At 35.0% G+C, this 13,936-nt stretch overlaps 1 protein-coding gene across 2 annotated transcripts in view; it reads right to left on the bottom strand.

Annotated features, from left to right (window-relative positions):
* Nucleotides 1–13,936, bottom strand: part of LRRC7 (leucine rich repeat containing 7) — a gene marked incomplete at its 3' end in the record, with an annotated part of 502,056 nt that overhangs the window by 382,427 nt on the left and 105,693 nt on the right. For both annotated transcript variants that reach the window (XM_082614056.1, XM_082614055.1), the window contains exon 2: nucleotides 6,413–6,510. In XM_082614056.1, coding sequence (XP_082470182.1) covers nucleotides 6,413–6,510 — 98 coding nt within the window. The remainder of the gene's footprint in view (nucleotides 1–6,412; nucleotides 6,511–13,936) is intronic.

Here is a 13,936-nt window from a genome sequence, read left to right as displayed (position 1 = left end):
ACATTATATACATTTCTTTGTATGATAGTTTATGTTTAAAAATTCAGAAAATGAATCCTGGAGAGCTAAAATGAGGACACAGAATACTGTAGTGTAGGTATATAGCATGGAACAGTAGGAATAAGGTAGCTTCTGGAGTCAAACGAACGTTTGCATCCCAGCTTTGGCACTTACTAGCTGTGTGACCTTGCATAAATTATTTAACATGTCTGAGACCCTACAGCTTCATCTATACAATATGGCTAATAATAGTTCAAATTTGAAAGAAAGAAGGGCTGGCTCTAGAATGGAAGGGAGATGTAGGGAAATGGGTCTCATTCCAAACCAGAAGGAACTGTATTTTAAGGAAAGTTAAAGGAGCAGTTGAAGATAATGGACACATAACTGCCCACAAATTGTAGGGCTTAGATAGGAAAAGAGGGCTGTGAATGATTAATAGAGGCCTGGAAGTCACTTTAATATCAGTGCCCAGATTCTTGATCTCCCAAGTACCACCTCTTCTGTTCCTTGTTCCCATTCCCATCCCTAAAATATTTTGGGATAGCTAAGTATATACAGACAAATATACAATACAAACAATAGCATAGGATACCGTGCTGAATAACCTTACCTGTTCCATTATGCTAGGTCAAATGGCAAATACATAATCTTACTTTCATTTCCTTACCTTATCTAGGATTACTTTTAATACCAAACCAGTTCTTGAACCTGATCGGTCCAGTATAACAGGCTTAAGCCAATGAGTGCATAGCAGTCTTATGGTGTATAGTAATGGTACAGGAATAGGAATTTATCCCAATTTAGGCTAGTGAAATGACAGGGAACATTTTCTAGGATCATCTAGGAGGTTTGCTAGCGTAAAGAGAAGCCCGAGAAAAGATAGTAACTCTTCTGCATACTGACATTGTTATGCACATGTGTGAGGCCTATAACTACATAACATGGTGTTACCATCCTGAGGATTACTTCAAATTTCCTTAGCAGATATGCGCCCTTCCCCACACCCACTGCATAAGCCCCCAGACCAAGTGAGTGAGATGACAGTAACACCCGGTCATCAACATCATACTTGAGTCATTAATACATAGTTTGAAATAGGAACCTGGTAAAGAATACAAGTATCTGGGGATTCACCACAAAATTGAGATGAAGTCCATGAGAAGAAGGGTAGCCTTAGGATCTTCTTAATTAAGGCACTCCACTTCTTACAATGTGTCTAGTGTTCCCTACTCCTTTATCCTATTTACCATAAATCATCCAAGGCTTGACTGGTTTTCAATCCTTGATTCATTGACACATACTTAATATAAACTTCTTAATAAGGATGGTGCATCAGCTCTCTGAAGGAGAAAACTAAAATGGGAAACAGAATGCCAAAAGAATGGGTAACTAAAAAGCAAGAACAATCACAACAGAAGTGAAAGATGACAACTTGATTTGGAGGGATGCCCAGATGGAATTCTAGACAGAAATGTGTATTTATAAAACTGTCCTTGAATCATCAGCGAAAGGTTAAATCATGTTCAGTAACTTCTAATATGAAGGCAGGAACCTGACTAATTATCATGATTTTCACCAAACTGGTTAATACAAGAATATTTTGACATTTGGAAAGGTAGCATTCAGTTATTTGAAAACAAAATAATTTTAAATGTTATCTCCTGATAATATAAAACAGATTGTTTATATTAAGGAAAAGTAAAATATCAATGCTATAAGGATAGAATTATGTTATTAGGAATTTAAATTTTATGATGGTAAAATAAAGAAAGAAAAACTTTTCAATTAATTTTTCTTATTCTTCAGAAACTGAACAGAAAGGCTCTGTGGAATTTTAGTTCACACAGTATGGACTCAGGGAAATTTTGAGGAAAAATTATACCTTCATAGATATTTCTCTATATGAAAACAATTGTGTTGTTTTTTTTTTCTTTTAAACAGGCCACAATCACAACTATGCTACCAAGAATTACTTAGCTATTGAAAACTAAATTGGACTGAGTAAAAAATTTAAAAGAGACAACATAGCAAAGTTATTGAAACAAAGTTTAAGAAAATACAAATTTGTAAAAAACTAAATTGAAGTCATAAACATTTAGGATTGTTTAGGACTGTTATATCCTCTTGGTGAACTGACCTCTTTATCATTATGAAATTATCTTCTTTACTATGTTTTACTCTGGACTTACTTTTTTCTGATATAAATATAGTCATTCAAGCTTTCATTTAAATACTTTTTCTATCCTTTTATGTATAACCTTTTCATATTTTTACATTTAAAAGGCATTTTGTATAGCAACTTTTTCTCTCTCTTTTTTTTTTTTCTTAACCAATCTGACAGGTTTTCTCTCTCTCTTTTTTTTTTTTTTTTTTTTTTTTTTTTCGGTATGCAGGCCTCTCACTGTTGTGGCCTCTCCCATTGCGGAGCACAGGTTCCGGACGCGCAGGCTCAGCAGCCATGGATCACGGGCCCAGCCGCTCCGTGGAATGTGGGATCTTCCCGGACTGGGGCACGAACCCGTGTCCCCTGCATCGGCAGGCGGACTCCCAACCACTGCGTCACCAGGGAAGCCCCCCTTGGTTTCTAATTCCTCTATTTTTTTTCTCTTGACTTCCTGTGGGTTACTTGAATATTTTTTAGTTCAACTTTTATTTATTTATAAGTTTTTAGTATAAATAATGAAGTAAACAGCCATACTGAGAATGTACATATATCAAGGAACTGCAGAGATCTCTAGACCCTAAAGATGGCCCTCAGCTGGAAGTCAGCAAAAAGAGGGGCCCTTGGTCATAGAACCACAAGAAAGTGAATACACAAGAAAGTGAATTCAAGCCTAAGTAAGCTTGGAAGTAGGTTCTTCCCCAATTGAGCTCATGATGAAACTTCAGCCTGGTGAGACCCTGAGGCAGAGAACCTAGACAAGCCCTACCTGGATTCTTGACCCAAAGAAACTGTGAGATAAAGTGTTTTAAGCCAGTAAGTTTGTGGTAATTTATTACATAGCAATATAAAACTAATATAGTATCATAAAGAGACTATTAGTGGTCTGAATGAAAGCCGTTTCAGCAGAGTGATTGGGTAGGAGCCAGACTGCATTGATTTGGAGGAATGAGTCGGGGGTAAGTAAATGGAGTGAGTATAGATAACTCCTTTGAGAAGTTAGCCTGAGAACAGTCTGAGAATGTAGGGCTGTAGCTGAATGGTGCTTTGGTTTTGAGGACAAAGTTTTTATTTTTATTTTTTAATGGTAAGTAACTTGAACATATTTAAAAGTCTGTCTTTTACAAGAATCAATTTTTACTGAAAGTTTGCTTGACTATGTTAAATGTAATATAGTTAGATATAATTCACATGAAATAATTGGTTAAGAGCTATGTCTGGTGACCTAATGTTGATATTAATATTGATAATATTGTAAAAACTATAAAAGATTATAAAAGACAGCAGTATGAATTCTGTTATTTAGCAAAATCCTCTTATTTGCAATATCTCCAAATTCAAGAGGGCTCACCTTGCATTTGGAGGATCCTATTGCCTGAGTCAAGTTCCACTATTCTTTCAATTCTCAGTAAAACAAAGCCACTATCATTTGGCTTTCTATGATGATTTTCTAAGGTGGCAGCTTTCCATGAGAACTGACCAGTAAGTCTTGGTCTAGATCCCATGTTGAATTTGTAGAATCATAGGGAAAGAACTTGTGTGAGACAAATTACTATCTAACACGAATTACTATCTAATATTGCTGCAAGAATTCCAGCTTTATGTCATTTGTTTACAACCTGTTCCTTGTTTTATATTATTATTTCTAAAAATAGTGGTTATAATTTCTGTAGATTTTCATTTCTATGATCAAATCATGCTTTCTATTCTCAGATGGTTAGTTTGAAAAAAGAAGAACAATAATAATAAATGAAGCGGAAGAGAGAGAGGAGGAAAATAATTTGCCACGTCCTAAGTTCTATACCAGGTACTTAATAAAAATCTTCCTTAAATCTCCAAATAACCCTTCAAGGTAGGCTCTTTAATTAATCTCATTGTTCAAATAAGTAAACTGAGTCTTAGATTAAGGAAATAATACCCAGGGTCCTGCAGCTGTTCATTAGGTGTCACATTAAAACACCCTTATGGTGACTTTTAAGTTAATGTCTTAATTAACTACTATATTGCTCCCATTCTAAAAAAGAGGATTCTTTCTTAGAGAGTTAACAGTGGTCTGTACAGGACAAGAAGGACTGTTCATTAAACTAACAAGGGATAATGAAGACCTCTCTGGCAGAGAATAATACTTTACATGTTTCTCATTTCTCATTATGTCTTTCCATGTTCAATAACATAGTCAATCCAGCTGAGCTCCTGTAGTGATATTTCAAAAATTGTCCTGACTGCCACAATTCAATTGTTGAGGACTTGCTTGTTACAACACAGGAAACAGTTATATTATGTATCTTACGTTATAAAACAATAAGACTTAACTCTGAAATATGTCTATCATTAGTCTTTTGTATCCATGGTGATTTAATGTCATCTTGCCGTCAGTCATTGACTTAGGCTAGTGGTTTTCAGACTGGAGCTTTCATCAGAGTCTCCTGTAGGGCTTCTTCGAAACACACAGATTACTGGATCCGACTCTCAGACATTTGGATTCAGTAGATGTGGTTTGTAGACCTTAAAATTTGTGTTTCTTACAAGTTCCCAGGTGCTGCTAATGCTGCTGCTGGTCTGAAGACCACACTTTGAGAACCACTCACCCAGACCAGGGTTTTAAAACTTGTTCTGTAAAGAATCAGGTATATACTTTTGGCTTTGTGGACCATATAGTCTCTGTCACACTGCTTAACTCTTTCTTTGCCATGGAAAGCAGCCATACACAATAGCTAAATAAGTAGGAGATGGCTGTGTTTCAATAAAATTTTATTTACAGAAACAGGTGTCGGGATGGATTTGGTAAATGGACCATAGGTGGTCAACCTCTGGCACAGACCAACTCAGTATAAGAGGCCTGAAAAATAACTTTGTATATATTAAATATACTCTGTGACTCCATGAGAATCAACTATAGATTTATCCACAAAAACCCTCTCTAAGTTTCTAAATAAAATCTGCAGAACTATAACAGAGACTAAGCTGATTGTGTTAAACCAGCACAGAGGAGAAACCCCAAAGCTTTCCGATGAACCCAATAAAAAAGCAATAGTTTTATGCACGAGTCTGAATCTTATAAACAGTTTTTGTTCTAACATGCCCATGAACTATAACTTCATTTTCAAATTTTAGTTTTAATTGGATATTGTTTATAATGCTAGAAACTATAAATATACCAAATAAAAGAAAACTAACACTATATTGAATGACATAGATGCCAACCCAATCAGATTATCTATTGACTTTATAATAAAATGAAACAAAACAAAGGTACTCTACTTGCCATAAGTGTGCCCAGATTTAATATATTTGGTCTTTACCTGGAATGGTGTACTTCAAACTAATTTAAAATGCCAATATAACCCTAAAAATCTACTAAACTATATACACCAGTGAACCCACTGCATTAGCTCTATGGTTACAAAATGTAAACTCCTGTAAAAAGACATCATTCAGAAATTTTTTTCTGAATTTTTGTCATAATGGATTGTGATTTAGTACCCTGAAAATAATTAGATGCAAGTGCCACGAGGAAAGCTAGTATTATGGGTCATCTTATAAACTTAAAATGCAAGTATTATGTTAACCATCTCCAACAATGCTATATTTAGATGCAATATTTAGATAAAATCCCTACAATTATATATTGTAACATTTTGATAATTTAAAGATGGATTAAAATGGCTTTCTGAGGGGATACATGACTTATTTCAAAATCTTTTCCTAAATTCGATTAAATCAAATGTTTCATTTTGATCAATGGATTTAGATTTGCTACTAGACATTTATTCTTTAGTCTAATGAAGTTATTTTCAAAGAGTCCTCAGTTTAAAAAAAAAAGGTTGAAATAGAATTGTGGTCAAATGACAATGGAAAATGTTCACTTTAAACACACTAAAAGTTTTTTGTTTTGTTTTTGTTTTTTTGTTTTTTTACTTCAGGACTCTTTGGAAATAATATTTATGGTACAGATATCTAAGAAAGATGTGGTAAATTGTGTAGCTTTTTCCAATCTCATTTGAACATGGAACCAAATTATTAGTAGAGCATTTTGAAGTACAAGAGAAACACTTAAGAAAACAATGTTCTTAGTGCCTGAATCCAGGTACCATATGATATCTTTTTAAAAATAAATTCAATTAGAATCAACAAGTATTTGTTAAGTACCTCTGTTATTTGACTTATCACTTAAAGGTTAACGTTTTACTTTTACTATGCCACTCACCTAAGTCTATCTAGAACGTAGTTAAACCTATTAAACATACTTACACTCCTCTTCAGGCCTCTTCCGAAGGGCTGCACGAACTTCTTTACAAGGACTTCTCTGATATTGTGGGGGATTCCTTCCCCTTATTAGGTTCTCCATCCTACAGGAGGGAATTAACAGAATATTTTAATACCAAAATCTTGATAAATTTTAACAAGTTAAATGGTTTAAATCAAGAGTCAACAATTCAGGTAGACCACACCATTAAGAGTATCTAGCAAGGAGTAAGACAGTAGGGAGTGGCAGTGAATGTGGTAAACTGGAGAGTGCTTGACTTTTCTTAGACATTCCAATTTTAAAAATATAAAAACACATGTGGATGAAACTCATACGCACAGTCTCCAGTTAGAGACTGTTATGGACTGAATGTTTGTGTCCCCATCCCCTCCATTCCTCCAACCCTTCCCCTCCACCCCCCCATTCATATGTTGAAACTCTAATCCCCAGGGTAATGGTATTTGGATGTGGAGCCCTTGATAGGTAACTAAGTTTAGTTGAGGTCATGAGGGTAGGACACGCATGATGGAATTAGTATTTTTATAAGATGAGGAAGAGAGACCAGAGCTCATTCTCCCCTGCCATATGAGGACACAGTGAGAAGGTAGTCATCTACAAACCAGGAAGAGGGCTTGCACCAGGAACAGAATCTGCTGGTGCCTTGATAGTAGGCTTCTAAGACTCCAAAACTGTTAGAAATAAATGTCTATTGTTTCAGCCACCCAGTCTGTGGTATTTTGTTATAGTCCAAACTAAGTCAGAGACCCATTAACTAAAGAATGATTACTTATAAAGCAAACACATTTATCAAAAATCAGGTTACCCTTTAGAAAGAAAGATCATATCTTTCACCAACATTCTGAATACCAGTTTTCAGGAGTTTTAATTGCTGCTTTCCTCTGTGCTAATGATTAAATTGGGAGGAGTTTTCTAATTCTAATCATTGTGCCTTCTTGAAAATATGGTTAATATAAAGTGCACTTCTCAGTTACTTCTGATGCTGACAACCAGAAAATAATAATAAATGGACCAAATGCAACTTGGGTTGGCATATTAAACAGCATATACTCTGTGGTTAGTATTTTCTGGTTTTAGTAAACCTTACAGTTTTGTGCCACCAATGCACACTCTGCTTATTTTGAAAACATTAAACAACTATTGAGTGTTTAGGATTTGAAAATTCAGAAAACAATGATATTTATCATTTTAAAAATATAAACATAGCTTTTAACATCTACATAATTATTCTAATGGGATATCACTGGTTTTAACAAACATGCTGGCTGATAGCATGTATTGAAAATGGTGTGGTTGTTGTGGGTTATGGTGGTAGAAGGTCTCCTAGGGTGAGTAGTACAGAGAATTATATTTCTAGTGTCTAGAGAGGAAATTGGGAAAGGATAATCCAATAAAATCAATATGTAAAATGGTGTGAAATATGAGATAAATAACCTTTTGTACTGGAAGAATAACATAACACTATTTCTGTGAGAAGCTATCACTGGTTCTTAGAAATACTTTTCCAAATACACTTCCTTAAATCAAACCATTCATAGGTAGGGACTACTTTATATTCGTGTGTATGCTCACTCATATGCCCATGCTTGTGTATGTAAAGTACAAAAAAACATTTCTCAATGTGTGATGATAACTTGAAACTTAGTTTCACTTGAAGATCATTTCAAGTGAGAGAAAGAGTTCAAGGTTATAATAATACAATGACAGGAAATCAAGTGAAAACCTCAAGAGTTTAAGACATAATTTGGGGGCAAAATTAATCTTCCAGGACCACCCCTGCAGTTTCAGTACAAGGATTAGCCATGTAAATTATATAAAATGTTCTAGATTCTGACTCGAATTAATTCAGTCCACTATTTTGATTACATGTTTCAGAAAATACATGAAGTTTCATGATGATATAATAACAATTTAAGTGAACTTTAGTTAATCACTAGTATTTACAAGCTCAAGATAGTAAAATACAACAAACATAACCTACAAATGCAAGTATCTACATAAAATTGTGATTTAATTTTAAAAACCAATTAGTCATCGTGATTATACAGATGAGGATGACAACTTACCCTGGTTGGAAATCTATGTAAACCAGTCTCTTAGATAGGCTATTACTTTTCCTTTTATGTATCTGACTATAGAGAATGTGAAAACAAAAATGGTCTAGTTGATTTCGATGTAATTATATTTGAGGGTATGTCAGAAAAACTAAAATACAAGTTAGAAAGTACTGCCAAAGGCTCCAGGAGAGTTTCACTTACATGGTTGCTATTGGCATCAAAGATCACCAAGAATCATGGTGCCCAAATGTTGCATTATGGGAATGCTCACAAGCAGATATGCAAGAGATTATGCAATGTTAGCAATGCCGCATAGTTTAACTGTGATGAGCCTAGGTTCTGGAATAGACTGCCTGGGCTAAACTCCCATTCTGTCTCTTAAAGGATGATTTTAGGGAAAGATACTTAGCTACTTTATACCTTAATTTCCTCAGCAATAAATGGGGATAACATTAGCTACCTCATAGGACGGTTGTGAGGATTAAATACGTTAATAGTGTACATGTGCTTATACTGTGTCCGCCACGATACAAGAGCTCAGCAAGTGTAGTTATTATTAATCATAATTATCCCAAATAAGAATGAAATCATATACTAAAATTTTAAATGTCTGGTATGTTAGGAGAAATATGAAAACTAGCCTTTAATAAAGAAAAAGAACAGATGACACTGTTGAGAAAAAAAATTCTGGCTAAACAATGTTCTGGTTATTGGAAAAATACAAAACATCCATGCACATAAATGGCCAATTTTCAAAATGAAGAACTTAATAAACTGTATTTCATTTTATTCAGTAAGATTTAAAGGATTACTCTATGACAATCTTCCAAGGATACTCAGATGGATAAAAGTGGGCTGGTATCCTCATGAATTAAAGTGCTAAATAACTTATTCTTTCTTAGAGAGTTCAGAAGATGTTACAAAACTGTATAGTGCCCTTTGACCTTAGCAAGAACAATGAATATATCTTACAATGTATTACCATTTATCATTTATTCCATCTAATCCTTACAATAACCTTCTGAAAGAACATTTTGAAGATGAGGAAGCTAATGTTCAAAAATGTTCAGTGACCTGATCCTGGCCACACAGGAATTAAGAGGTGCAACTGAGATTTAATCAAGGTTTTCTGATTTTTTAAATCTTTTTCTAGTTGCTTTTTAACCCACTATTTCCATGAGTCTATGATTAGCTATAGATAATTTCACTAGGAGACTAAATGCTTGCGATTCTACTATATCGTGCTTATTTAATTTTGATGGAATTCTTATTGAACATAATATTAATATTTAAATTAGTATATACTCATATATAAATAGTATATATTACATTAAATATAATACTACACAAATATATATATTTGTAAAAATGTTTATCTGCTAATTACATGTTGAGTTTTTTATCATTTAGGTTTTTTCATTGAAATGTTTGCTTCTATTAGTGATATTTTAAGTTTTTAGAACCACGAAAAAGATAACTGGGGTCAAGGAAACTCACTGTAAACTAAAATACAACACAGTAATAGATGAATAAAATTAAAATAGCACTAAAAGTCATTGAAATGCTAAATGTTACACCCAGTGGAAAATACACTTTGAATAAAATTAAATGTTTTATACAGCAATGTTCATGTACAAACTATTATATAACTCTGAGACTTCCATCCTCTTGAGATTACACTTCTGGCCACTTGAACTCTTCCACCAGTGTCAGCTATGATCTACAGTTTGCATTAGATGGTCAGACAAAATGACCAAGAATGAAGTCTTAGAGCACAGCCGGGACACAGCTATTCTAGCTACTCTCAAGCTTGGCATGTCACCAGAGGGAATGTGTTAATAGTTCCAGCAAGGAGAGATTAAGTGTGATGACCACAGGCAAGACAGATGCTCTAACAACTCATTGAAGAGCTCTGAAAAGTGCAGCCTACATGTCAACTGCTGGGAAGAAATAGGGGCATCCAGATTAATATCAAACAGCATGAAAAAGCAATCAGAGGCTATAAGCAACAGTATCCACAACTCTCTTGGTGGTGTCTCCAAAATTTAGGTCACAAAATCATCTGCAGAGCTTTATACAACTACAGATTCCCCCATTTCCAGTACTAAAGATTTCCATTCAGTAGACTGGGGTCAGGCCCAGGTAGATATATTTTTCAACATTAATCAAGTACTTCTAAAGTAGCCTTACACTGGTCCCAATACTGGCATTGGGAACCCCTGTAAATAAAAATATATATATATACTTGAAGAGGTAGGAAAGGGAAGTTCAGTGAATTCATTCTGCTGATACAGAGGTGAGGTGAGGGCCTAGTGAGGAGGCTGCAGTTAGGATAGGTACTATCAAAGATGAAAAGAGTAGCGAAAGCAAAAGATTCAAAGGCTTGCCAAGTTGGCTGGAGGTCAACTAGATGAACCTGGAGGCTGACCATTTATAATGCTGATCATCTCAACAGTGAATTGATTTCCTCTACCAAGCTTTGGCAGACTCAGCTGGATCAGAGAATAAGTCTGGATTGACCTAGAATTGTGGATTGGGTTGATGGTCTGGCCAGTGAATAAAGCAAGGGAAGCATGGGTGAAAATATGGATGAAGTGGATTTACTCAGTATGGAGGAGGAAGAGGAAGAACGATTGAGTGCCTGGAGGAAAAGAGAGTTCGACTAAGAAAATAGAGGTATCAGGTATTGGTATTTCTAAATGTCTATTATGTGCCAGGTGATTTATTAGGTTCTTTATATATATTACTCATGCTATTCTTATTTTTTCATGGCTAATCTGAGGCTCAGTGATGTTAAATAACTTGCTTAGGATCACACAGCAAGTGCAAAAATTAGAATTTAAATCCAGATCTGACTCCAGAGCCCATGGGGTTAGCTACTATGTGGACTGTGTAACAGAAATTTCTTTAATGGTGCTAATGCTCAGTATCTGTGCTGTCCAGTACAGTAGCTGCTAGACATATACACAGTATATTCCCACTTGGAATGTGGCTAGTGTGACCAAGGAGCTGAATTTGTAATTTCTAAAATTTGATTGAATTTTAGTTTATTTAAATTTCAATTTCAATATGACAAGTAATCACTCTATTAGACAGCATTGCATATCTAGAAGGCCCTATTAACTTAGCACATGACTGGTGAAAATCCAGTTCTCCACTGAAGACCTCTAAATTAAAGTCAACATGAGCAGGAAAGTAAAGTTATGGAAAAGTATTCTGTATGAGGATCTTTTGGAGACAAATAAACAACTTAACTTCTCACTGTAGAACTGGCTTACAGTAACCCCCTAGGAGCTTCCTTGCAAAAACACACTTTTCATGCAACTATGGTTTTCAATTACGGAGCTCTCCTCCTAGCACATTGAAGTACCTTGGATACTCACTTGAAACTTCTTCCTATTTCAGGGACTTCTTACATGCTGTTTCCTTTGCCTCAAATGATCTTCCTCCTATTATCTAAATAACTCCTAATCACTGTTCCAATCTTCACTATAACATGACTTTTTAAGAGAGTTTTCTTTAACTCCTTCATCTAACTAGATCTCCAAATATGGTTCAACCCTGCAGCCTAGAATTTTCTATCATAGCACTTATCACATATTGCAATTACATATCAGACTTCTGGATTTCTGTTTAATGCCTGCCTTTCTCCTGAACTGTAAGTTCCATGGAGGCACAGACAATGTCAGTTTTATTCTCCATTCTATTGGAGAATTTAGTACGGTGCTTCATGTTCATACTCGTTGCTTGAATGAATGAATGAATCTATCTCTCCTAATCTTGCCATAACGGAAAATAGATGATGCTGGGATCATTCTGTGTGACCTAGGTGGTCAACCTAGTGAGTGGCCTTTCAAATACTGTGGCTATCATACCTTTACCCCCAACTCATGTGCTTCCTCTCAGTCATTCATTGGCACCCCTAACACTTTCCTAGTAGGACATCACCTTTCACTGAACAGCCTCTCACCACCCTACTCTGCACCAGCTGCCAAGCATGAACAGACATTGGATAGCAGGTTAAACTGCCCCAGGTTCCCTTTGCTGCAAGACCAAGGAGATGAGAGGGGGTGGAGGAGACAAGATAGATAGAACATCAGGAGCTGCTCTCCTCAGGGTGATGCATCCCTGTGGGGACTTTCTCCAGCAGAACCAGGGGAATTCCCTGTGTTCCCACAGGTAGATTACAGGGGATTATGAGTAACGAAAAGAGATTTTATCATGACATCAAAAAATCGATTAAAAAGCAAAATCAACTTGTTTTGCTTACAAGATTCCAACGATATGGAGGCTATTTTTCTCCCTCATTGAACTTATTACTATACTTGCTGCTTTGTGAGCACAACCCAGACTGGAAGTATGTAGTGCTTAATGGGTCTATTTGATAATTAGACAACTTAGATAAGCCCCTAAATGACGTTCAGTGCACAAGTAATGAATTGAGTATTTGCAAACCCCTTTGCTTTGTGGTCTGTAGGCTTCCTAAGACTCCTTAAGGAAATTTTAAAAAATCTGTAAACTAGATATAAAATAAATTACAAAGAGTAAATATCCTTAATTTATTACTTTCTAGGAAAGTAAAAATTCCAATTTTGTGTTAATAATTATCTTTAATTAAACAATCTGAAATAAATGCAGACATTTTTCAAAAAATCAGACTGGCATTTCATTGAGCATTTATTTAACTTGATTATAAGCAGAATTGGACGCAATAAGCTACACACCTATAAATAAACACAATCTTTTATATTTAGAGTGACAATCTACATGAGTAGGAAGCTTAGTAAGATCTGTAATAAAATATGGTAGCATTTGTTACCTTCAAACTTGACAATGAATGTACAGGAGCATTTCTTTTAAAGTACAATGGCATACAATATTGACTACAATCTGAAATTTCATCCAATTAGTTCTGGGGTAAACAGGGTACTACCTTTCAATTAGTTGGAGTCCAAAGTTTAAAGTGTCTATCATGTGACATAAGTCAAAGATCTTTTTTCTTTCCATAGCTACTCCATCTTTCTTGGTATTCCTTAGCACAGTGCCTAGACTATGGTAAATGCTCCATAAATATTTAATTAATGATTTAATGGATGGATGATTGAAGTCTGCTCCTTCCTGGCAGTAATATTTGGAAGATTTTCATTTTTCATTCCAAATTTTACCCATCCTTGAAGATATATTTTTAAGTTCCAATTCTACTAAGAAACAAATCCAACCACTTCAAATATACTCAGTGCTTGCCTTCCGAATCTTCTATATGATATTTATTAAATGTTTGGAAGTGTAACCAGTGATTTTCTAGCTAGTATTATTCTTCAGTTCAATGTTTGAAATGAAGAATTACTCATCTGTATTACTCATATAGATTCTAGACCATTTGAGGGCTTTGACATAACACACTACAGTTGTTGAAATACTTCCATATAATTTATTTCATTTCATTTTCTTGAC

The sequence above is a fragment of the Mesoplodon mirus genome, assembly GCF_964341445.2.
Source record: "Mesoplodon mirus genome assembly, chromosome: 3".
NCBI lineage: Eukaryota > Metazoa > Chordata > Mammalia > Artiodactyla > Ziphiidae > Mesoplodon > Mesoplodon mirus.
This window is presented reverse-complemented; position numbering and strand designations above follow the sequence as displayed.